Below are 27,279 nucleotides of genomic sequence, written 5' to 3'. Positions count from 1 at the left end.
AACTCTCAGCAGCACACAAACAGAGTGCTGTGGAAAATTCAGGAAACTGCCCAGCACCGTCCAGTTAGTGCCAAAGCAGTCTAGGCAAACCTGGGAGTTACCTAGACACCATCAATGCTCAACAGTTGCACCCAGCCAACCCAGAATAGCAAAAGACTGGGCACCACCTCTGATCATCAGCAATATTATGATAACTCTTAGCAGGCTGCTAAGTACCCGATCTGTGGTGCTGACACCTGGATAGGGGCTGGCACTGAATATCCAATGACAATTCAGCTGACAGAATTTTAAAAAATGCAGACTATTGCTGGCTGAATATTGACTGAGACAAGTTTAAAACTGTGTACTGGAACCTTTCATTTGCCTTTTGTATTTTCCCCAACCCTTTATTTTTAATTCTTTATTTTTTATACTTGAACATTTTATCAGCATAGAGAAAAAAATAAAAATGGAAATGAATGCACTTTCTCACTGAAGTGAGTTAATACAGCATTAAGGGCTTCTAGAATATTCTTCTTAACAGTGTACCACTTCTGTAACAAGTCCTTTTTTATGGAACACCTGGCCAGCTGGTGTTTCAGAACAAGCCAAAGCTTTTCTTTTCACTGAACACTTCACTAAAATCTGATCAGCTCGTTTGTTAGTGGCGGTTGATTTTTTTTGTTTGTTGTTGTTCCAAGGGCTATGTTTTATGCTGCAGCCTAGACTTCATTGAAACAAATTGAATAAATGCAAATGTAACTTATACATTTATATATATATTTTATACTAGGTGGTTTTGATCTGGACATCAAAGGCTGGGGAGGAGAAGATGTGCACCTTTACCGCAAATACCTTCACAGCAACTTGATTGTGGTTAGGACACCTGTCCGCGGTCTCTTCCACCTTTGGCATGAGAAACGCTGTGTGGATGAGCTTGCTCCAGAGCAATACAAGATGTGCATGCAGTCAAAAGCCATGAATGAGGCCTCTCACGGCCAGCTGGGGATGCTGGTGTTCCGCCATGAGATTGAGGCTCACTTGCGCAAACAGAAGCAGAAGACCAGCATGAAAAAGACATGACGTTGACTAGCTGCAGTGAGGTGTCATCTTTATCATGTAGAGCAGGAGATGCTGAGAAATAGCAGGAGAAGCAGACCTCGGCATGGCACAGAGGTAGAAAGGAAGAGAGACTATTTCATCACCTTTTTTTGCTTTCTCCTACAGAGCTTGACAATCTTTCCAGATGCTTGCAGTCTGCAGCTAAGATACACTCAGTTAGAGGACAAATATTTGCATAAAGACTGGAAAAATAGAAGGCAGAGTGTGAAGTCGGGTATTTATTATTAGGTGTAAGGAGGAGTAGAAAGTATTTATTATTTACCCAAGTGACCCCAATGAATCTTGCCACTAAAGTGGAAGAATTATAATTTAAAAAAAGTTAAAAGTAATGTTTTTTTTTTTTTAATTGCTGTTCTGTTTTAACAGTAATAATGGCCATTGCAGCAGGCTTTATTAGCTAATTTGCCTTTTTCTTTTCTACCAGCTCAGGATATCTGACTTTTAGCACACGCAGTTGTGCGTTGAGATAAAGTCTGCTGCCACAGGCACCGTTAGCTAACCCTTGTGCCTGTTCTTATTCATATCCTTAATGTGTTTTTGCCTTTGTTAAAAGATTACCGTCAGATGTGGCTAGTTTATGGGAGTGCTGAAGTCGGCTAGTTATAGGACTGCTTTACTAGAATTGTCAAAAGTGGAGGGGAAGAGATTTCCTGTATATTGATTATTGATGTGGACATTTGTGCCAAACAAATGCCTATTCCAGGATTTCTGTCATGAGCTCTTATTGCTCCTGCAGTGCTCTGAAGGAACAACTGTACCAGAGTGAGTAAGTAAAATGATCCTATTTGACTATTCACATTTGCGTAAAAGGCAAACCCAGCTGGTTGTGCAGTGTCTTGTAAAGTCTTCAAATCCGTGTACACTTTTCACATACTGCTACATAAAAAATACATTTCAGAAGACATTTGTTTCACCGATCCACCCAACAAATCTACACTTCTATTATGAAAGATGAAATATTTGAAAAAAATTAAGACCTAGAAACTGAAAAGTCTTGATTGCATAAGTCTTCACACTCCTTGACTGATTACTTGGTAGAAGCCCTTTTTGCAGCAATGATAGAGCTTGCCAATGGATAGCATCTCTTCACTTTTACAGAGCCCACACTTTTCCAAGAGTCTCGTTAGACACTGCAAATCATTGAGCAGGCTAACAGGGAATCTCCATCAGTTTGCCACGTATTTGTAGTCTTCTATTGGAGTTTTCTGAGTACAGTTCAGGAGTCACCTTGGAGTTTATTGAGTTTACCATTGCCATAGCAGGGACAGTGGAACACCTTATTGTTTGTAGGTGCCCAAGCTCTGCCCCAGGCCTCCTTAATAATAGTACTAATTGTAATGCCATTTTTCCATTCATTCTTCATAAACACGCAATGTAATATTCTGGTAACAGGGCATACGAGTCCTGATAAGTGGGTTACTTCCCCAAATTGCGAGCCTAAGGTGATTGCTTTTCTTCTGCAGATATATATATACCCTATCGTTCTTAGAGATCATAGGACAAAGATTTCTTAGTTGTTCCCACAATTCGTTCTATCACTAAAGTTGTAAATCAATCACATATGTTCCAAGTAACTGGACCTTTACTGTGGAGCTCGGTTCCAGATTCCATCTGTTTGATTTCTGATTTCCTGGCTTTTTGAAAAAGTCTGAAAGCCTACTTCTTTCAACTTGCCTTTTCAAATTAAGCCATTTTGGAATTGCTTGGTTTTAATTATCTTAAGGTATAGGTTTAAGGTTGTTTACTATATACTGTGATTTTATAATGATCTGTTTGTTGATGTATGCCATGTTGTGTTTTTGTTTTAATTATTATGTACATATTGTTATATACGGGCTCTTAAGTGTAATAAATAAATGTCATCTATATTCTTATCAGCTCTTCCTCCTTCCCCAGTGGGCTGTACTGCATCCCTTCAGTATTTCTTTCTACAAGTGAGTTGAGAAGGTGTCTTTCTGATATGCTTGGAGTATATTTTATTATTTTCGGTTTTTTTATCTGAATCTGGAGATTTTCAGTGTTCACGAGGACCACATTAGCTCTTGGGCAGCTCTGATGGTCAAAACAGCAGCTCAGCCAAAAATAGTAACCAAGGATGATGTGTTGTAGTGCAGACAATAAATCATCCTTGGTTACTATTTTTGGCTGAGCTGCTGTTTTGACCACCACTTTGGATTTTGTAGATCACCTGCCCTGTTGTTTTCCAGGACCCTGGGGCAGCACTGCCTGGGAAAAAACACAGACTGTCTGAGCAGAAGTCTGCAGCTAACAGGGCTGCCTTTTAGGGAACCTGTTTTGCCAGCCTGCATTTTCATTTTTGGAGCTCGGGGGTCTGTTCCCCAGGAAACTAGTCTCCCCTCTGATTTATCAGTTTCTTTGGCCCAGTCTGTTTGGCCCCATAGCAGTCTGGCAAGGGCTCTAGCGGGGGCTGTGTTTCCCTCCCCTATCGCTGCATGTGGATCCATGGGGGCCCGAGGTCTCAGTCTGGCTTTGGTCCGACTAGCAGTCCAAAGATTGCAGCATTGTGGACCCTTTCATATGCTTGTTTGAGGCAGAGGTCTTCTCCAAATTCCAGCTGCAGTGTGAGCTGAAGTAGGCAAAAAGCACCAGTACAATACAGTGAGTATAGGCTATTATAGCCTATGGGAGAATCAGAGGGGGGTCTCAAAATTGATGTTTTGGTGGAGTCTGGGGCTCGCTATACTGTCCCCCACCCCTCCTCCAGAAACCCCTTTCCAGACATTTTTAAACTTTGGTGAAGCTCTCCCAGGATATTTTCTGGCAGCCATCTTAGATTTCCCAGTTTTACATAAAAGGCCTCTAGCTGTTTCAAAACCTCTTGATTTGGCTTAAAATCAAGTGTAGTGGACTTCTTAGTCCCTTTTATCCCTGTACCATGCCATATTTGTGCTAAATGGTCGGCTGAGGAGTATTCGTGCACCATGGGGTATATGGGAAGGCAGGAGCCATGGGCTTAGCTTACTCTGGTGCCTCTAGAACTGGGAAGTTTCAGGTGGCTTACTTTTCAGGGAGAAAAATCCCTTCAGAGTCCTTGGATAGTGACTTGACGAAGTGCAAATGCCATGGAGCCGAAGGGGAGACATGGTGAGTCCCTCTGGGTGTCCTGCTCAGGGCTTTACCCCAGATTTGTGAGTCTTATGTGGAAAACCTTAAGTAAGTTGTTATGGAAAACTAAAGCAAGTTGTTATGGTCCTCCTACGCCATCAAGAGGGCACGTCGGTGGCTGCAAGGGGCATACCACTCTATATAGCCTCATGGGTAATCCAGACAACACATGCCAGCCTCTATAGCTGGTGGGGGGGGGTCGTTGTAATGGGTACCAAGTTCAGGTACGGCAGACCCTCTCTCAGACAAAATGGTCTATATATTGACGAACTATGAGCCATCCATCAGACATTAATAGATGCTGGAGAAATCCCTGGAAGCCAAAGCAGTGAGGGTTTTCAAAGACAATGCTACAGCGGTGACTTATGTCAACTAGCATGAAGGCCTCAGAAGTGCTCTGTTAAGATGAGAGGCCTAGTCATTGTTCCATTGGGCAGAGGTCCACGTGCAGGCATCACCAAAGGCATATATAGTAAGAGTGGAGAATGTGCAAGCCGATTATATCTGCTGGCAGACTCTGGACTCAGGGGAGTGGTCACTGTCTCAGAAGGCCTTCAACTGCATTGTGCATCATTGGGGATGACTGACAGTCAATCTCATGGCTTCAGCAATAAACAAGAAAGTAGATTGTTTCTAAAGCTATAAATTTGAGCCTGGAAACACAAGTTTGGACACTGTAGTTCAACTGTAAAGGACTGTCGTATTTGTTTCATCCTGGATCCATGATAGGCATCATCTAAGGTAGAAACATAGAAAAAAACGGCAGAAAAGGGCTATAGCCCACCAAGTCTGCCCATTCCAAGTATCCCCCCCCCTGAATTTACTCCCTTAAAGATCCCACTTGAGTATCCCATTTTTTCTTAAAGTCCGTCACGCTGCTGGCCTTTATCACCTGGAGTGGGAGTCTGTTCCAATGATCCACCACTCTTTCGGTGAAGAAGTACTTCCTGGAGTCGCCATGAAACTTCCCTCCCCTGATTTTCAGCAGATGCCCTCTGGTGGTCGAGGGTCCTATGAGCCAGAAGATATCATCTTCTGACTCGATGCGTCCCGTGATGTACTTATACGTTTCAATCATATCTCCCCGTTCTCTTCTTTCCTGAAGTGAGTACAGCCGCAATTTCTTTAGTCTTTCTTCATACGTGAGATCCTTGAGCCCCATGACCATCCTGGTGGATCTAGTTCACCTATAGAGGGACAAGGGTCTCAAATTACCAGTTCATCTGGATATAATGTCATAAGGTCCAGTTACCATAGAGAGTCTGAAACACTTTGGTTTTACGGCATGTCTCTTGAGAGCACGCAGGGGTTACTTGGAGGTGGTTATCACTACTCTCCTGAGAGGTATAAAGCTAGTGATAGTCACATGATAAAATCTGGATGAGGTTTCAGCACTGGTGTGCTAAAGACAGTGTGAAGCCCTTAAGGGCTCCAATTTCAGTAGTCCTAGCATTTCTGCAAGCTGGACTTGAGAACAGTCTAGTGGTTGGATCCCTCAAATTACAAATGGCAGACCTGTCATGCTTTAGAGTCTGAGTGGAACAGGTTTTTCTGGCTGCTCATCCAGATGTAGTCAGTTTCTTGAAGAGGGCGCTCTGGTTGCACCCTCCTGTTAGACAACCTTTTCTGTCATGCAACCTTAACATTGTTTTACAGGGATGCCGTAGGGCTCTATATGAGCCTTTGCAGGTGGGCTCACTGCTGGATCTTATGGTTAAGACAGTCTTTCTGGTGGCAATCACCTCGATGAGAAGAGTCTCAGAGTTGCAAGCACTTTCATACAGAGAGCCATTCCTAAAGATTACAGAAACTGGGGTCTCTCTGTGCATGGTTCTTTCCTTTCTGCCAAAGGTAGTTTTGGCTTTTTACATCATTCAAGAGGTCAGACTGCCTGCGTTCCAGTCCACGGGTTTGAAGAAGAAAGAAAAAGGGTTGAAGTTGCTCTATGTGCAGAGAGTTATCCTCTGTTATCTAGAAGTGACTAATGATCTTCAGCCTGCCAATCATCTATTTATCTTAAATAATAGGGCCAAGCTGGACAGTGCAACGTCTAAGGCATATATTTCCAGATTGATTCCTATGGCGAGTTTTCCACAGCCAATGTACGCTGACAAACAGCTACCGATATTTTTCAGAGCAATGTAACTTCCTCATAGGCAGCGGTCCATGCGATTCTGTCCAAGGAACTTTGTAGAGAAGCTACATGGTCCACGCTCCATACCTTTACAATGTTTTATTGAGTGGTCATAGCAGTGCAAAGCGACATCACTTTTGGGTCCTCAGGGTTACGGGCAGGCTCATCTGTCCCAATATAGATTCAAGTAACTTCTTTGATACTTTCCACTTGTCAGGACTCGTATGCCCTGTGGTAAAAAAAGCATATGAGTCCTGACACCCCCCCCCCCCTCCCCGTCAGTTAATTATGCACCTGCTCATTGTCTTGGACAAGTATGCAATTGAGAGTATACAAACTCCATAAGTTTCACCCCATAAAAAAAACTCCATAAGTTGCTGATTGCACTCTAATAGGTGACCTGGTAATTCCACTTTGTTTTATTTGATATGTTTTGATTAACATTGTTCATTGTACTTTTTACAGAGCAGAACAGAAGTGTCTTGTCGGGGAAATTCCCCTTACCCCTTCTTCTTATGTCTCCTATTGTAGTTGTTCTCGACTGCTTTGGTAGAAACTGACAGGGTGCAGTACAGCCCACTGGGGAAGAAAATGGAACTGAAAAGAATATAGCTGGCATCTTTCTGTGAAGAGTCACGGTTTGGGGAAAGTAATCCACTTGTCAGGACTCATATGACCTGTTACCAGAAAGATTATTGAGGCAAGAATCTAATCTTCCCTTATTAACAATTTATAATGGTAACCACAAAATTAAAACTACACAAAGCATACTATATGCAGAGAAGATTTCAATTAACTATCATTTATAGTCTGCTTTTTTTTTTTCCAGCTACTGGATATATAGCGCAGCTTAGAGGGAACACAGCTCCTCCTGTACAAGCACCACTCTTTACAAAGGGAGAGTAGGGGCACTTTCGAACACAGCAGGGTAGGACTCCTTCACTGTCTACCAGCTGCTTCTCCCAGTGCCTCTGTTACTGATGGTATTGTGAACACCTAATATACTTCAGAGAATTATCTACCAAGAAAATCATAACAATGCAACATATTAAAACAGAAAAATATTTACCTTATACTGGAAATATATGCAGGTACTTTAGCACATGGCTCTCAGTCAGCCTTAGTGGCCCAGTTCATCATCTTCCTGTTGGCCATGTAATCAGTAATGTTCAGCAGCATAACAGAAATCTTGAGGTTTCTGGCAACTATAAAATAATTTACCTTTCCATGTTTTTGGTAGGTTACCAAAGTGTCACCAGGCTCCAGCTAGACTTTAGTAAGCAGTTGAACTGCCAAAGATTAAGGGCTCCTTTTACGAAGCCGCGTTAGCGGTTTTAGTGCATGCAGCTTTTTAGTGCGTGCTAAACCCACGCTACGCGGCTAGAACTAACGCCAGCTCAATGCTGGCATTAGCATCTAGCACGGCCAGCAGTTTAGCGTGCGCTATTATGCGCGTTAAACCGCTAACGCGGCTTCGTAAAAGGAGCCCTAAGTAATATACTGTAGATAATGTGTGTTATCTGTATTAGAAGTAATAGAGCTGCAGGCTGAGAACCAGGGAAGCTACTGCTGCAACCTGAAATCTTGGATAAGTCCCTTAACCCTCCATTAAATCAGGTACAAAGCTTAAATTGTAAGCTGTACTGGGATAGGGAAATAGCTACTTTACCTGAATGTAACTTGTAACTTAATGAGAAAAGTGTGATCTAAATCCAAAATCTACCAGACATACTGTGTAGTGATACAAAACACTATAAATGTCAATTGGGGCTTATAGAGCAATTCTACCATACCAAAATAACAGTAACTTTCATGAGTCACATAACAAGCACCTACTTAGAAAAACACTGCAATGGGTATTAGATCATCAATAAACCTATAAAGAAGCCAAATGAGTACAGATTCATCATCACAGATAATGCTAACAGAAAACCATGTCTCTTTCATATACATAGAACATGCAGTATAAAATAAATGTGCACTCACACTAAAGATGGCACTATTTAAATCTGTTTCATTTATGGTTGGGAATCATATAACACAACTCTCTACTTTACCCAACCTCCAAAATATCCAGCGTTCCCCTCCGTAGAATTACAAATTGTTAAAAATACTCTCATATATTTCAAATGTAACAAAATGTGGCCTCAGGTACACCTCCTCCACCCTTAGTAGTGTTCAATATCGGTGGGAATACCAGTGTTTTCATTCCTCATTGGCTCACATTCTCTTTTTGCAATTATTTAAGTAAACTTTTTTTAAACTTTTTAACCCACCGTGCTCTTTTTAGAAGTTTCCTTGAGATTATTCTATTTAAAAATGTTCAAATAAGTTATATACTTAGCTTATCATGCTACTGGGTTACATGATCTGACATGTTTTGCAACAATTTGCTTTATCAAGGATCTCCCAGAGCCATTGTGTCCACCATCTTGCAAAAAACTTTGAGTAAGATGGTGGACACAATGGCTCTGGGGGATCCTTGATAAAGCAAATTGTTGTGAAACATGTCGGATCATGTAACCCAGTAGCATGATAAGCTAAGTATATAACTTATTTGAACATTTTAAAATAGAATAATCTCAAGGAAACTTCTAAAAAGAGCACGGTGGGTTAAAAAGTTTAAAAAAAGTTTACTTAAATAATTGCAAAAAAAGAATGTGAGCCAATGAGGAATGAAAACATCGGTATTCCCACCGATATTGAACACTACTAAGGGTGGAGGAGGTGTACCTGAGGCCACATTTTGTTACATTTGAAATATATGAGAGTATGAGAGGGGAACGCTGGATATTTTGGAGGTTGGGTAAAGTATTGGAGAGTTGTATAAAATAACTGACCATAAATTAAAAATATAAATATGTAAACAAATATTAAACTGAACTCCCAAGAAACCATAATGTGACACTGGAGAAAGAGAAAAAAAATGATGTACATTGCAAAATATAATGACAGCGGAAGTACATTTCAAAACTGACATATAAGTTAACAACAATATTTGGATAATGATGATGCCGTTTTATTGGACTAAATACATTTTTTCAATTAGGTTTCAGAGGCCACAACCTGTTTCCTTAGGTCAGGACAGTATACAGCTGTTATGCTATCCTGTTCTGACATGAGGAAGGAGGGTTTGGTCTCCAAACATTGGTCACAGATATATTAAAATTAGTTCAATAAAGAGAGATCACCTTATTTCCATTTTCTGTATTATTAACATTTATTAACACAAATACCATACTACTTTATTCTAAATTTAAAAATAATTATTTTTTTCTGTCTTTGTTGTTTGCCCATTTAATTTTTCTAATCATGTTGGTCCCAGTCTGTGGTTTCTGCTTTCCTTCTCTTCCTCTTAATTCTCTTGCCAAGATTTCCTGTCAATTTGTCATTTTTCTCTAAGCTTTCTTCAATTCATTTTTCTGTCTGTCCAAATTTAATTTTTTCCTATTATACAATTTATAATTTCCCTTTTTTTAAATTGTCTACCTATAGCTTGCCATCTCTTTCTCTCACTCTTTCATTTCCTCTTATTTCCCAGTCTCTCACTAACTCTATCCTCTTCCTTCCCCCATCCAACATTTGACTCTCTCCCCCACTTCCATCCAGCATATGCCCCTCCTCTTCTCTCTTCCCCTTCCATCCAGTCTTATCCCTGTCCTCTTTCTCTCCCCTATCTCTTTTTTTCCCTTCTAACCAGCGTCTGCCTCCTCTATCCCTTCTTCCATCTAGAGTCTGCTTCTCTATTCCCCCCTCCATCCAGTGTCTGTCCACTCTCTTCAGTCCCTCACATTCAGCATCTGCCTCTTTTCTTCCCCCTTCCATTCAATGTCTGTCTCCTTTCTCCTCCTTATCCAGCATTTGTCCCCTTTCTCACCCCCCACATCCAACATTTACCTCTTCTTTCTTCTCCCACATTGAGTGTCTCCCTCTATCCCCCTCATCCACCATCTGTCGCCTCTCTACCACTCATCCAACATCTGTCCTTCTTCTCCCCCCTACATCCAGCATATACCCCTTTCTTCTCCTCTCCCACATCTAGCATATATTAAGTCTCTCCCCCTCATCCAGCATCTCTCCCTTTCTGAACACAAAAACAAACAAACTGCAGGGCCACGCTGTTCCTCCTCACAGCTGCTAGCTCTGTCCTGAAACTAGAAGTGACATTAGAGGTGAGCGAGATTGGCCACCACGAGGAGGAACAGTATAGCCCAGGAGTGGGCAACGAGGGCCGCAATCCAGTTTTCAGAATTTCTCCATTGAATATGCATGAGATCTATTTGCATGCACTGCCTCCCATTGTATGCAAATAGATCTCATGCATATTCATTAGGGAAATCCTAAAAACCTGACTGGATTGCAGCCCTTATTGCCCACCCCTGGGGCTATACTGTTCCTCCTCATAGCAGCCAGTCTCACTCATCTCTGATGTCACCTGGTATAGCCTCATGATTGGTTTATTTTTCTGTGCTCAGCAGAGGTGGCATTGTGACAGTAGATTTTGGGGGTGCCATGGTACCTCCTGGATCCCCCCCATTACAAAGCATATGTGTCATTGTACTGTCACCTTTTTTAATTGAGAAAGCCTGCCACTTTCCAGAGGGTGGGTGGAGATACACAGCTTCCTCCACAAACCAGATCATGCAGAGGCTGGAAAAATTAGCTCTGCAGGCCACATTCAGCCCATGGGTCATAAGAACATAAGAATAGCTTTACTGAGTCAGACCAATGGTCCATCTAGCCTAGTAGCCCATCCTCATATTGGCCTATTCAGGTCACTCGTACCTGGCAAAATCCCAAATAGTAGCAACATTCCATGCTACCCATCCAGGGCATAGTTTGCTTGCATTTGTAGAATGAAGAGTCTATAAGGGAATGAAGGTTGGATTTTGTGGGAATGAGCTTTTCTCGAAAAGGTATTATCAAACCCACAAAGCAAAATAAGATAGGGAAATCTACTCTGTAATTTTTAAGTCTGACATCATAATTGAAATGGCTGTGTTCTGTAGCTAAAACCAAAATAAGATAAAGCCATATCTTTTGTTGTTCAATAAAGCCTAGCTAGAAAACTTGACAGACTGTTCAACTATTGCATAATGGTTCTAACAGTCTCAAAATAAAAAGTGCACTTTTCACATGCAGGTTCTTCTTTGCATATAGTTCATATAAGCCTCAGTGCAATAGCACAATTTACATTCATAAGAACATAAGAATTGCCGCTGCTGGGTCAGACCAGTGGTCCATCGTGCGCAGCAGTCCACTCACGCGGCGGCCCCCAGGTCAAAGTCCGCTCACATTTCTGTGTGGTAAAAAGCAGCAAATAGTTTGACGTAGGAAGAAATTTCAGCATAAAGGATGAAGTATATGTTGAGGAATATTGGATTGCTATTTCTGTTAATTCTTTTGTTATGGACTTACTCAAGTAGGGGATTCAGAAGTCACGGCTGTTGACTTCAGAGAGATTTAGGATGTTCAGTGTCCCAGAAAAATAATTCTATGACATAAAAATATTTTTATTTTAATGAAAAACTTGAACACTGGAAATAAAGAAATAAAAATGTGACGAGCCTCCAAGTTGAGGGTTCATAAAATAATTTACAATTATAATCTGCTAATTTTGTGAGTTTTTATGTTGAATAATTATATTGCCCAAGAGCACCATGTCTTCCCAATCTTAATGTGTGTGTTGCATGGTCATGTTGTATACAAAACAATGGGAAATAGATATAAAGTAAGTATAGATAAAGGAAAAGTGGAAAGCCTTTAAAATTTGTCTTCTGTTTTGCACTTGGGACAAAAATCCTCAGGGTTTGATTTAGACTAAATTATTTTTATGCCTTATAGACGAGCTTGTCGCAGGGGATAAAATGTCAACTCATAAATGTTGATAGAATAAGAACATGTGTGTTGTATTAGCTGTTTATAATTCCCTTGTGGGCCAAATGTGGCCTTGTTTGCAATAAAAATAATTATACATATTCAAAGTAGAAATTATAAAGTCTGTACCTGTATGTGACCTTCTATACTTTTTTCCACCATTCATTCTAACTCAGCTCTTAAAACAGAACCGTAGCGTGAGATCTTGGGCAAAGCCCCCAAATGTACAACCTTCACACGTTACTTGTGCACTTACCAGTCACGCATATGGAGGGGCATTTTTCAAATGATGCCCCGAATCCAAGTTTGAATGCTTTGCAGAAGACGCACAAAATTTCAGTAGCGAACATGACCATTTTCAAAACAGCAAAATGTCTTATCTTTTTTTTTTTTTTCCAAAAATGGTCATTTCTCGATATGCTCATCTTCAGTGCATCTATCTTTTTAAACCATAAAAAAAAAAAAATCAAAAGGAAAAACATACAAAGAAGTAATTGGGATGTAGGAGGGGCCAGCATTTTCAGTAGACTAGCCACTCAGACATCCCAGCAGAGTAGTGGGGCACTGCAGTGAACTTTACATGCATGGTGAGCCCTCCAAAATCTACTGGACTCAACTGTGGCCACTACTCCAATAGCCCTTATACCTGCAGGTGTCACCTATGTATAGGTACAGTGGGATTTGGATGAGTTTTAGAGGGTTCACCATACAGTATAAGAGGGTCAGTGGTTAGAGTGGGATATGGGTCTTGAGTCCCCCTCTTTGTGGTTCACAATACCACACAGTAGGTTAGTTCAGGAACCTGCTTGCTGCTCTGCTAGGACTAGCCATAGCATCTGAAGTCATACAGGCAGGTATGTACCATTTCATTTACATCTTTGCGGGGTGGGAGGGGTCCATGACCACTGAGGGAGTATAGGGGGGTCATGCCTTCATCCCTCCAGTTGTCATCTGGTTAGTTTGAGCAACTTTTTGGAACTTATTTGTTGTTAAAACAGGTCTTGCCTCAAGTGTCCAAATTGTGCCCTGGACGTTTTCTAAAATGTTCGATTATTATAGAAAAATATCCAAATCATAAGCCTGCCCTAGTCCTACTTAAACCCACACCTCTACCATGCCCCCTTGAGATTTAGACACACTGCAGACAACCACCATAGAAATCCAGCTACAAATGTGTTTTGAAAATAGTAAATTGGGTTTGATGAGAAAAATGTTCATCTGACCCTTTTTGAATGTTTTTCTATTTTGAAAATGAGCCCTATAGTGTATCTTGAAAGAGTGATCCAGTTTTAGGTTAGCTTGTTGTGGTGTGCATGCCAACATGTTTCATTTTGTTTAATTTCCCAATTCCTTTTAAATTTTTAGTTTTTGGGGGAAGGGTTGTTTGGGTTTTTTTCATTTTGGGGCAATGTCATCGCAGGGGGCAATTATGGATGCGAAAGCTGGACATTGCAGAAACAGGATTGACTCATTTAAGCTTTGGTGCTGGAGAAGGGTTTTATGAATGCCATGGACCACCAGAAGAACTAACAAAGTGATTCTGGAAGAGATCAGAACAGCTATGTCACTTGATGGCCAAATGATGAAGTAACAACTGTCAGAAAGAAGATCATAGGAGAAGGACATCATGTATGGGAAGATCGAAGGAACCAGGCGAAGAGGACGACCTGCAATCAGATGGCTGGACAACCATGGGGATGAACTGGAGGACCTTATCCGGACTAGCATAAAACTGATTTCTTTTTAGATCTGTACTGTATCATGTCACTAGGACTCAAACATGAGTTAATGGCACCTAACACATCAGCTATGTGCTACGAGGTACACTGTTCACACTACTGCACACTAGCATCCTCTATAATAAAACCCTAAGCGCGCATGCACACTTAGGAGGCCGTAACCCTTGACAGCGTGGTGTCTGCTTCCGTGGTCGTATTCTATTTGCGGCATGTGCACCGGCTTGCGCCGGCTTGCGGTGCGTGTAGTGATTTCAGCGGCGGTGGCGGTTTGACGCCTGCACTGCTGCTGCCGGGACGCCTCTTCTCACCCCCGGACCAGCAAATGCAGCAGCCTCAGGGCATTTGCGAGGCTGCCCAGGCTAGCGGATGCTGGACAGGGGGAGCAGGGAAGAGGTGCTGCTGGATGGGGAGGAGGTAAAACAAAGGGAGAAGGGCTGCTGTTGGATAGGGGGAGCAGGGAAGGGGTGCTGCTGGACAGGGGGGGAGGTAAAAGGAAGGGAGAAGGCCTACTGCTGGACAGGGGGAGCAGGGAAGAGGTGTTGCTGGACAGGGGGGAAGTAAAACGAAGGGAGAAGGGCTGTTGCTGGACAGGGGGAGCAGGCAAGGGGTGGACAGCAGAGGAAAGAGACAGAAAGAAAGAAAAACAGACAGACAGCGGCCAAGGACTGAGTGAGAGACAGAAAGCAGCCAAGGAGATAGAGAAAAAGAAAGACAGACACACACATCTATTCTAGCACCCGTTAATGTAACGGGCTTAAAGACTAGTGAACTATATAATACAATACAATTTGCCCATTGCCTCAATACCTCTATATGTCAAACTGACAGAAGGACTATTAGCCAAACACCTCACCAACTATCTAGATGACCATAATATACTTCACCCCACGCAATCTGGCTTCAGATCCAACTTCAGCACAGAGACATTACTAGGCTCCCTCATTAACACAACCAGACAACACCTCAGCACAGGAAAAAAAAATGCTTCTCATACAACTAGACCTTACCACAGCATTTGCCCTGGTAGACCATAACATCCTACTGCAAATTTTGGATGCAATAGGCATCTCAGAAAGTGTACTCTTGGTTTGAAGGCTTCCTAAAATCCAGAACATACAGAGTAAAATCAGATAAAGAAAAATCTGAACCTTGGTCCAACCTTTGCGGTATACCACAAGGATCTCCACTATCCCCTACTCTCTTCAACCTATACACTGCATCTCTCGGAACATATCTGGATAATCTAGGCATCACCACCTACAGTTATGCAGATGACATTACCATTCTCATACCTTTTGATCAACCAAAGACCGCCATGACAAACACACTACACCGAACACTAGAAACAGTAGCAAGCTGGATGAAAGATCACAAACTGAAACTCAACACAGAGAAAACTAAATTCATCCTCCTCGAAAACGACAAAGTCCCAACCATAACCAATATAGAAATTAACACAATCAAATATCCCATTCAAACTACCATAAAACTACTAGGAATGACTATAGACCGATGCTGCACCATGCAACCACAAATAAATAAAACAATACAGAAATCCTTTGCAATTATGAGAAACCTAAGACAAGTCAGGAAATTCTTTGAAAAAACATAATTCCAGCTTATAGTACAATCCCTAATCCTAAGTCTATTAGATTACTGCAACATCCTCTACCTCCCCTGCCCTGCTACAATGACTAAACAACTACAAACAATCCAAAATACAGCTCTGAGACTCATCTACTCATTGAGAAAACACGACCATATTACAGAAGCATACATCAACTCACATTGGCTACCAATCTAAGAAAGAATACTATTTAAATTCTACTGTATATTATTTAAAACCTTAAACAGAGACAGCCCAACCTACCTGAACAACCGCCTCATCCAAACCACCTCAATCAGACATAGAAAAACACACACCCCATTCACACACCCCTTGATCAAAGAAGTAAAACAGAAAAAACTATACGATGGCCTCCTGGCCACTCAAGCAGCTAAACTAGATAACCAAATCTCCAATCTACTGATAACGACACCAGACTACAAGACGTTCAGAAAAGAAATAAAAACTACACTCTTCAAGAAATTCCTGAAACAGCCCTAACTTCAAACTTACCGTCCTTCCTTTCCCCCCCCCCACTCTTCCCGCCACAAAGAAACTGCATAACCTACTCTTTACCTCTCTAGAAAGGACAAATGTTCTTCCATTGTAACCCAATGTTTTTCATCTCTTTTGAAATATGCCTTGAACCGCAAGGTAATGGCGGAATAGAAATCTCTAATGTAATGTATACCACCAATACCTCCATGGAGATCACAGCGGTGTACATAAGTTATTATGGTGATACAAATTAAAAATTATTGTTACAATATTTAGGAATTATTAGTAACAACTTCATGAAATAGATAGGTCTATAGATTGCTGGTTAATATTAGTTGGTAATGCTTTCTACAGTTTTGCTGCTTGATATGCCCATATGCAAATATTTGGGGGAGTTTCGCTGTCATTTCAGGTAAAAAAAAAAAAAAAAAAAAAAAGACATAAAATAGGGGCAATATCAATAACCCATTTTTTTCAAATAAGTTCACATCCACATCAGCTTGTTCATTTTGGGGAGGAGGTTGCGACTCCTACTGATTGACGTGTTATTCAAGTTAAATCCTAATATATAAACGGAGTAATAATTGTATGTTTGTATGTATGTATGTCTCTGAATTAAATGCTGAAAATGGCCCTAAGCATTTTGATGAAATGGGATGAATCTAGGGTTTTCAGGTGCAAGAAAGTGATTTAGCTAGGTCTGGAGTTCATCAAAACTCATTTGGGGGGAGGGGGTCAAATGAGATATTTTTTTTGTCTCTGTAGCTACTACTCCCACCTCCCCCTGAAGCCCATTGCTCACATATTCCTAAGGAAGCTTAACCAGCCAATAGGCTGAAGGAAGGTTGCTAAAGCAGTGTCTATGTGGCTACTATTCTTGCCTCCATTTGCAGCCTATTGGTCAGACATTGGTAAAGAAGCTAAACCGCACCAATAGACTGCAGGGAAAAGCAGGACTAACAGCAGACAAACAGAAAAGCTACAGTGTAGGTAAGGGGTACAAGAGGCTAAGGAAAACATATGAGTAGCAAAGAAACATTTAGGGAAAAGCAGGACTCAAGGTTGCTAAGGCACTATGGCTGTAGCTACCACTCTTGCCTCCCCTTGCAGGCCATTGGTCAACTATAAACAAACCACTGCCAGTTATCCAAACAACAACATAGAAGCCACATTTGAGTCATAGATAGGATAATTCATCTTTCATTAATCTCAGGCTCAAATACCTAATTTTAACCAGACCTTATGTATAGGTCACAATCTCCCCTATCCTTTTTTTTTTTAGGCTTAGCCATATTTTTTAAACATTCTTCATCACCCTCCTGATGTTTTTTTCCCCTAAATGCACTCTTACTTTCTTCAAAGGGTGTAGTTCACCCCTCTTCCCTTTTGTATCGTTAATTACTTGTGTACATACATTGTATATTTATTTGTATAAATTGTTTTATTTTTGTCTCCTAATTTTAAATTGTCATATGCATTGAAGTATTTGATATTGTGTGTACAACAAACTTTTAATAAACTTGAAACATGATAGCAAATAAAGGCCAAATGGCCCATCAAGTCTGTCCATCCACAGTAATCATTATCTTTTCTTCTCTAAGAGATCCCTTGTGCTATCCCATGCTTTCTTGAAGTCAGACACAGTCTCTGTCTCCACCACCTCTGCTGAGAGACTGTTCCATGCATCTACCACCCTTTCTGTTAAAAAAAAAAGTACAGTGTATTTCCTTAGATTACTCCAGAGCCTATCACCTCTTAACTTCATCCTATGCCCTCTAATTCCAGATCTTCTTTTCAAATGAGAGACTCGACTCATGCACATTTACACCATATAGGTATTTAAATGTCACTCAAGAATAAATAGATAATAATACTAGAAATGTTATTAGCCAGCGGTGGCCATTACACTTCCCCCTCCCCATTCGCGGTTTTGGCAATTGCGATTTCACATATTCCTGATTTTTTGGGGAGGGGGAAAAAGAAAAAAACAACAACATAGTTTAGCCTTCCCCCCGGCGTCCCGGCCTTACCTGGTGGTCTAGTGGGCTTCGGAGCAGGAGTGATCTTCCTACACTCCTGCCCCGTGTAGATTACCAATAGGAAATGGCTGTGGGGAGTTCCCGTCGTATTCTCAAGAGACTACTGGAACTCCCCACAGCCATTTCCTATTGGCGATCTGCACGGGGTAGGAGCGTAGGAAGATCACTCCTGCCCCGAAAGCCCGCTAGACCACCAGGTAAGGCCAGGATGCCGGGGGGAAGGCAGGAGGGAGGCGGAGGTGGGTCAGAGCCGGACCAGAAGATAGTCGCGGTATTTCACCATTCGCGGTCCGGCTCTGCCCCTATCTCCTGCGAATGCGGAGGGAGAAGTGTACTCAAGTTTCTCTCTCATCTAAGTAATAAAACATGCTGCCCCACTTTTTGTGTTTTGGTTGGGGATAAGTTAAAACTGACTATTTATTTATTTATATTCCACTTATAGCCTAAGTGGCTTTCATTCAGGTTCTTAAGCATATTTCCCTCTCTGTCCTAATGTACCTGGGGCAATGGGGGATTAAGTAACTATGGCTGCTATGTAAACAATTTTGAAAGTTTACATTATTATTAATTGGGTCGGGACAGGACGTTTTTGAGCCAGCGAGGTTTCTACCCTTTCTAGTATGTCTGCTTAACACAAATATCAGCAGCATATGGGGTTCTGAGGCTCTTTTCCTCCTTGAGTAAATTGACTTGCAAGCAGATCACAGTAGAGAAGATTTTCCACTTTTCAGAAACATAAATATAATTAAGAGTGTCCTAGAGAGGTATTGGTAGAATATATTTTTTTCTCTCTTGTGCCTGTGTTTATTTTTTGGAGGATTAAGTGACTTGGCCAGGGTCACAAGGAGCAGCATGGGATATGAACCCAGAACCTCAGGGTGCCGAGACTGTAGCTCTAACCACTGTGCCACACACAAAACTTGCACACATTAATCTTCATTATATTCAGAAGATGCAACAATACTTTGCATTTTATTGTAACTTTTTTTTTTCCATTTGTATGCTCTTTGAACTCAATAAAAGACTTCCTGTTAAAATTAAGAAAAATCCAAAGAGGAGAAGGGCAGCTGTAATGAGGGGTGCTATTCTGTAGGGAAGCACTGACTGAAGAATCTGAAATAAGCAATGTACTTTATTGAAAGACTCAACAGGTTGATGTAGTAATAGATATGTAATTGAATTCTTCCTGAATTGAGCCCTGCAGGTTTGATTGAGATTTGTTTGATGAGTACATATCTTCTAGAGCAGTGGTCTCAAACTCACAGCCCCGGGGGCCACATGCGGCCCACCAAGTACTATTTTGAGGCCCTCGCTATGTTTATCATAATCACAAAAGTAAAATAAAACAGTTTCTTGATCATAGCCAAAAGGAAAGATTTATAAACTATAAAGAATTTTACCTCATGCAAAATTGTAATTTCTTTAAATAAGACATTAACTCTTTTTTTTCTGAGGCCCTCCAAGTACCTACAAATCCAAAATGTGGCCCTGCAAAGGGTTTGAGTTTGAGACCACTGTTCTAGAGCAAGTTATATGAATGGTAGCAGTTTTGCCAATAAAATTGACTTATTTGTTCTTTCCTGGAGAATAAATCCTTTCTAGGTGAGAGATGCAAGCTGCCCAGAAACGTTTCAATCTGTAGTTACTAAATAAAGGTGCCTAAAGGAATCGGAGGCAACCAATTTCCTTATTCAAATGTACCAAAGTGCATTATAAACCAAATCTGGTGGTGGTCAATGTACTACAGGGCAGGAATACTGTAATTCTTGACACTGAACTAGACTGATGCAGAGTGCATTTAAAACCAAGTTATTTATCTTTGCTGAAGGATTAAATAGGTATTTGAGGAAAAAATTGTCTTATCTAATAGTTTTCTTTACTTTAGCCCTGCTAGACTGATCCAGAATCTGTGGATTATGGCTATTGAACAAAACAAAGTCAAAAAGGTCTAAGGAGTCCATCTGATATAGGAACGATAAATAAATTGAAGCCTACAAGCATAAAAAGAAAACACAGAATTGGATAAGCCTGGCTCAACCCCACCATGTTTCAGGGGAAAAATCTGCATCAGGAGTTAAAACATTCCAATGGTTTTTGAGTTACAACACACAGAAATGAAGTATAGATGCTGATGCCAAAGCGACATGCTTATGGCATTATACAGTAGAAACTATGTTTGAGTCCTGTTTGTGCATTCTCTTTCTACACATGGCATGCTTCATTTTTATGCTTATTGACAAAGAAATTGAAGACTTTCTTACAGCTGGAAAACTCTCTGGATCTTTTGATCTCACTTTTCTATCAGAGAATCCTTGTGAATCTGGGCAATCACTTAATCCTCTATTGCCCCAAGTCCAAAAATGTGCACTAGGTTTTTACTAAACTGCGGTAGAAGTTTCCACTGCAGGCTGGCGAGGTAAATGCTCTGACGCTGATACAATTCAGAGCAGGTTCTATATTTAAGAGCAATATGGGCCTGTAAGCCCCATACCCCAGTGAATCCTTACAAATGGAGAGACTCAATGAATTCTTTGTTTTGGTTTTTACAGAAGAAGATGTAAGAGATCTACTTGAATCAGAAATGGTTTTCAATGGTGATGATGCAGAGGAACTGAAAGAAATCTCGGTGAATTTGGAAGATGTACTAAGCCAAATTAACAAGTTAAAAAGTGATAAATCACCTGGACCGGACGGTATACATCCCAGGGTACTAAAAGAACTCAAACATGAAATTGATGACCTGCTGTTAGTGATCTGTCGCTAAAATAGTCTGTAGTACCTGAAGATTGGAGGGTGGCCAATGTTACGCTGGATTTTAAAAAGGGTTCCAGGGGAGATCCGGGAAATTACAGACTGGTAAGCCGAGGGAGATCTTGCCTCACCAATTTGCTTGACTTCTTTGAAAGTGTGAATAAACACATGGATAAAGGTGAGCCGGTTGATGCAGTGTATCTAGATTTTCAGAAAGCTTTTGATAAAATGCCTCATATGAGGCTCCTGAGAAAATTAAAGAGTTGTGGGATAGGTGGTAAAGTTCATTTGTGGATTAGGAATTGGTTTTCAGATCAAAAACAGAGGGTAGGGTTAAATGGTAATTTTTCTCAATGGAGAAGAGTAAACAGTGGAGTGCCGCAGGGGTCTGTACTGGGACTGGTGCTATTTAACTTATTTATAAATGATATGGAACTTGGAACGACAAGTGAGGTGATTAAATTTGCAGATTACACTAAACTGTTCAAAGTTGTTAAAACACTTGCGAATTGTGGAAAAATTGCAGGCAGACCTTAGGAAATTGGAAGAGTGGGCATCCAAGTGGCTGGAGCTCATCTGGAAGGAGAGAGGAAGCTTTGTGGGGGCAAGGCTTGGGGTGGAATAGGGCAGGGTCAGAGGTGGAACAGGGCAGGGTCATTTGTCTGGGGTTTCCCAGAGAAAAATATGGTAACCCAAGCTGTACTTAGATTTTAGCAAAACCTTTGACTCTGTTCCACACATGCATTAAAAAAAAATAAATCGAGTGCCCTTGTTATGGGCCCTAAAGTGATTGATTAGGTTAGAAATTGGTTGAGTATAAGACAACAGAGGGCAGTGGTAAATGATGCTCACTTGGGGGAAAGGATGTTACCAGTGATGTGCCATAAAGTTGGTTCTTTTTAACATTTTTATAAGCAATATTGTTGAAGGGCTGTCTTGTAAGGTTTGCCTCTTTGTGGATGCCAAAGTCTGCAATAGGGTAGATGGAAGAAATAAATGTATTTGGTGGCACACATAGAAGGGGCATCACTTGGGCTTTGTTTTTTTATTTGGTTTATTGATGGTCTGTTAAGGCATCTTGTATGACTTATGGAATTTTATATTTTGATGTATATGTGGGTTTAGCCAGTTTTGGCCTTAAATTGAAATTCATCATTGATGCGACGTTATGTTATATGTAATTTGATTTGATATGTAAGTATGTAATTCATTATAGTGTCTCTCTGAAGTGTTTTGTACGATAAATGTAAATCTTTTATTTTGTATGTTAATATGTAACTCGCCCTGGATAAGGGCGGGTGAGAAATAAACAAACCATCAAACAAACAATACATGCACATGTAAATGGCCTATTTGGGAAAACTGCATTTTCAGGGTATGCCAGTTAATGATCAGTCTTCCAAAACTGTAACCTCTGCAAAGTCATCATGGGTTTCAATGTCAGAGAAGTCTCACAACTCCCCCCTCAAGCTCTATGTATTCAGTTTAGGCTCAAAGAAAAAAATAACTAAGGCACCACTCAAAAAAGGTGTAAATACTCTGCAGAACAGTAATTAGATGCACACAAAGGAATTTCCTTTATATCTTATTTATTATTACAAATATCCCCAAATCAAAAAGAAAGACACCCCAATTGTGTGAATGTTTGCCGTCATTGTGTTGGCAGGTCTTCTATTCCAGTTCTGGTCACATGGATAAATAACAGTTCTGCAATTAATTTTTTTTCAAGGCACCGGCCATAGCTCAGTTGATGTAAATCTTTTCAGTCAAAGAGATCACTGTAGTTACATGTATGCTCCTGCTGATCACATGGATATAGCAGCTGCTCCTTCCCTAGGGATGTGATTGGCTCTTCCTGTGTGGAAAAATAAAATAAAAAAACTCCAAATGATACATAACTGATTAACTTGTTGAGTCCTATTTATCCAGAAATTTCATACTTTAGTCATTACAGCAGAAAACAAACAGCTCTGTCACATCAAAATATATTGGCTTGCATATTTTGTTATTTTCCCCTTAAAAAAAATCTTATGTGCAAAGTACCACCTTATCATCTTTACTACGGAAGCTGCACCATTAGGATTACTGGTTCCATTTAGTTAATATGAATATCAAATAATGAATGTATAACCCATATCCCCAGTCCTACTCTCCTTCCCGATTCAAATCACCACCTCCCTCACACAGATGCAACAGATTTCTCCCTGCCCCACCACATGGCACAGACATCCTAACAGATACCTAGAGCTCTCTCTCGCCATCTGACACAGACCCAGCTCTTCCTCCCCTAATATCAAACAGCTTCATCCTCTTCCTCCCGTGGCACAATGCAGCTCTTACCTATCATATCCACCCTTCCCCCATCCCGCTCATAGCTTCCACCTTCTCCTCCAGTGGCACAAACAAATCCAGCTCTCATCTCTCATATCTGCCTGCCTGAAGCCCAAATAATGAATGGCTGAGTCAGGCCAGAGCTTCCTCCATTGCTAATTTAAGAGGAAGCTCTAAGCACCACCATTCTTTTACTTTCACTCTAACCAGAGTGTGTGTTTGGGGGGGGGGGGAGGGGTTGTCATGCATATAAGCATGTTTGCATTACAGTTGCTATTTTGGATTGGTTGAGGAAGGGAGGAGGGAAGCGTACCAAGGCTGCTGCTAATGCTGGCTTGCTTACTGTAGCTCGGCCAAGATGCACATATTCGGGCTGTGAAAGCTGGTGCCTGGGGGTTTGTTGAGCCCAGGGTTAAACATATAGTGGACATGGCATATTAATTTTGGCATTTTTAATTTTGTTCTAGTTTCTTTTATTGTAAACGGTGTTGATCCAGATTTTGGGGAAAGGCAATATATAAGATTTTATATTGTACGTATTGCATATGTAGCCCTGGTCTTGCCTCGCAGCCACTCTGAAGGCTCCAGCCAACTCCCCGGGTCAGACACCTGTTGCCAGGGATTACAAAAAGAAATTTTGATGGCGGTAGGCCGGAGGAGTTGTAACCCCAGATCTCAATTGCCACCCACTCAGACCAGGCACGACTCCCTAGCTGAAAGAAATCCAGCCCAGTTTAAGGTGCAATTGAACAAACAGGAACCTTTTATTTAACTTCATTGTAGATTTCCAATTTATCTATGTACAATTTACTCAGTGTTGACAGTCATCAGGTTCAAGCAATCTTATTAATCACGCAATTATTTCGCTGTCCAACCTTCCCCTCAGAACCACAAAAGGGTCTCACTCAGCTTGCAGGGCATCGGCAGGAGAATGAGGATAATAAGCAAGGCCTTCTCTCTTTCCCCAATATACTGTTTTCTCACTTTCAATTCTTTTCTCTCTGACCTTTCCCAAGAACCAGTATGACTCTCCCTCAGTACACTGGGCTTTAGCAGGAGAATCAGGGATCAACCAAAAGCCTGTATTTTCTGTCTAGTTCTTTTGATCTATAATTCTCTGTCCTCTCCCAGGAACATTTAGGGCCTTGACAGGAGAAACGGGACAACCAAAAGCCTTGATTTTAACTCATCTTCTCTTTTCATAACCTCCCCCCTCCCACTTTCCTCTTCTAACCATTTCAGCTTAGTCTTAGCGAACCTCTGAAAAATCCACAGTTACTGTCTCTATGGCAGAGGCATTTTTCAGGGGGGTCATAATCTCTCCCTCCTTAGACAAAAACATGATTTCTCATATCATCCAGAAATCATTTTCCTCTGTCTTCACAGGGAACCACTTTATCTTCCCCCCTCCCCCCAACATCCAATACAAGGGCCTAGGGTAAATCTCACCAATAGCACACACACAGGGTTTCAGTCACATAACCCAATACTCATGTTCTTAAATTCTATATCATCTTTCACATTTATCATATCTCTTAGCTACAATTTCCTTAACACTTACTCCATTCACCTACAATTGTACATATCACCTAGAAACATGATGGCAGATAAAGGCCAAATGGCCCAACTAGTCCGCCCATCTGCAGGACCATTATCTCTTTCAGCACTCCCTCGAACCTTACGCTACTACTCCATACACTGCTCTTTTTTCCTTAACTGAATTTACTTCTGAAATTCTCATGTAAATTTGATAACAGGGCTCTGTTTCTTCTATTAACAGCACATTGATTTTATCATGGTTTTTCTTATATTCCCTTCTAATGTGACAATGAGACGTTTCTCCCATTGGTAGCACATTATAATTTATTCTTTTTTTTTTTTTGGGGGGGGTCTCCATTTACATATCACTCCAATAGCATTACTCAAGTGCTTAACTTTATTTCAACACATTATCATTTCTTATCAAACAGTTTGGCTCTTCCAATACAATTATCTCTCCCCAATGTAATTTTATATCACATTAGTGTGAGCACTTTTCTTCTCTCTCCACTTTAGATGTTTTCACCATACTATTACTTTTAGCTTAACTTTAACTCTTAACTCAGTGGTAGCAAGTTGTAATCAACTTTCCTTAACAACTTAACCCAGTAGGTGTCTACTAAAACCATTTAAACTCATCACAGTCAATATATTGTACATTGATCCACATCATAGTGTACAGAAAGTTACATCAAGCCCTTCCACTTCTCAGTCATACCAGAAGAGGGTCGGGCTTCTTCATTAATGACACCCCCCCCCACCACCACCAATCGGAAGGGTATGAATGACACTGCAGAATTCTCTACTATGATTTCTGACCACCACTTCCACACTGTTTTCGGACTGTCCAACCAATCTACCAGTCTCTCCATTATGTATCTCTCCTTGCTAGCTAGCATCATCTGGACCAGTGTTTCTCAATCTGGTCCTGGAGTATCCCCTTGCCAGTCAAGTTTTCAGGATATCGACAATGAATATGCATAAACTTGATCTGCATACACTGTTTCTATCATATGCAAATTTCTTTCATTCATATTCATTGTGGATATCCTGAAAACCTGACTAGCAAGGGGGTATTCCAGGACCGAGTTTATTGGACTGAACTAGTGTCTTTGCAGGTAGGGTCTGGTTTCATGGGTCTTCACCACTACCATCATATGTAGAGGGACATATGGGTACCACAGCTTCCACAAATCCCATACTAAGTACTGGAGGTAACACTCCACTTGACTCATACGGGGGAGCTTTTCTTCTTCTGTCCTCCCAGGCTCCACCTAGCGGTCCTGAAGATAATCCTGGTGTACAGAGGTATCTAATCACCGGATGAACCCTTCTTGCAATCCAGGATGTGTTGAAAATCCACTCTCAGTTGACTTTTTTCTTGGCAATATATAATTTTAACACTACTTTATTTAGAACAATATAATTTACTAACTTTGTAATATAAATATTGATGTAAATTCAGCTAAATTTCCATATCAATGATTTAGAAGTAGCCATCATCTTCAATCAATATTAATTATTGGTGAGTACACGTACATTTTACTGTATTTTAAAGTGTTTTGGGGGCATATTTAGGGTTTAAACTATTAAAAATAGGCATTTTTTTGACCACATCCAATATTCAAAGTTTTTCAAAATTCTCTGGTACTCTAAAAACATAACCCCCATGAATTTTGGAGGTCAACTATACAGAGAATGGATATGCAGGACTAGAGAATGTGGTGATAGGAGACTGGAGAAGGAGAGAGAAAGGCAGCAATAAGAGTGCTGGGGAGTGGACAGAGAGAGAGATGGGAATAGCTGGTAGGTAGATAAGAAAGGAATATGGACTAGAGGGTGAAGAAAGGAAGAATGAGGGTAAAATCAAATGAGCAGATATAAACACAGAGAAAAGAGGGAAAAACATACAAAGGCAAGATTAGTGGCAGACAAATGTAGTGAAGGAATGGAAAGGCAAACCTGATAAACACAGACAAAAGGAAAGTGGAAAAAAGACTGCGCCAGCCTGAAAAGGAAGAAAAAAAAATATGCCCAGATAACAAAGGTAAATGAGATGCTGGATGGAAGGAGCACAAAACAAGGGCAGACAGTGGATGGAAAGGAGAGAGAAGGCAGATGCTACACAGAAGAATGGAGAGAGGACAAAGAGAAAACAAAAAAAAACTCTGTGGAGTGACGATGTTCCCAAATGGACTTTATTTGAAAGTATCAAAGTTCCAAAGGTACACTAAAATCATCCACATAAAATAATTCCATCCACATAAAAGTAAATCATCCACATAAGAGCCTTAAAGGACCTAGTCCGCTAGGGATACAGGACCCACCACGGTCCGCGTTTCGACAAAAAGTCTTCTTCAGGGGTCCAATTGTGTGGTGAACCGGAAGTGAGACACTGCTTGTATTTCCATTGCAAATGCAAGCAGTGTCTCACTTCCGGTTCACCACACAATTGGACCCCTGAAGAAGACTTTTTGTCGAAACGCGGACCGTGGTGGGTCCTGTATCCCTAGCGGACTAGGTCCTTTAAGGCTCTTA

The 27,279-nt window shown here is 40.9% G+C and overlaps 2 protein-coding genes across 8 annotated transcripts in view; one reads left to right on the top strand and one right to left on the bottom strand.

Moving 5' to 3' along the window:
- Positions 1-20,735, top strand: part of CSGALNACT1 (chondroitin sulfate N-acetylgalactosaminyltransferase 1) — a 306,262-nt gene extending 285,527 nt beyond the window's left edge. For 5 of the 6 annotated variants that reach the window (XM_033915299.1, XM_033915282.1, XM_033915291.1 and 2 more), the window contains one exon: positions 773-2,967. In XM_033915299.1, the coding sequence (XP_033771190.1) occupies positions 773-1,062 (290 nt within the window). In that variant the 3' untranslated portion in view covers positions 1,063-2,967. Of the gene's footprint in view, positions 1-772; positions 2,968-20,005 lie in introns of those variants that run through there. The other variant, XR_004536554.1, reaches the window with a different exon arrangement.
- Positions 20,736-22,443: 1,708 nt separating this feature from the next.
- The window catches only part of SH2D4A (SH2 domain containing 4A), a 181,031-nt gene continuing 176,195 nt past the window's right edge, over positions 22,444-27,279 (bottom strand). For both annotated transcript variants that reach the window (XM_033915224.1, XM_033915232.1), the window contains one exon: positions 22,444-22,726. In XM_033915224.1, the coding sequence (XP_033771115.1) occupies positions 22,634-22,726 (93 nt within the window). In that variant the 3' untranslated portion in view covers positions 22,444-22,633. The remainder of the gene's footprint in view (positions 22,727-27,279) is intronic.

Source organism: Geotrypetes seraphini, chromosome 1 (genome assembly GCF_902459505.1).
Source record: "Geotrypetes seraphini chromosome 1, aGeoSer1.1, whole genome shotgun sequence".
NCBI lineage: Eukaryota > Metazoa > Chordata > Amphibia > Gymnophiona > Dermophiidae > Geotrypetes > Geotrypetes seraphini.
The sequence above is the reverse complement of the archived record's forward strand: the minus strand, read 5'-3'. Positions and strand labels throughout refer to the sequence as shown.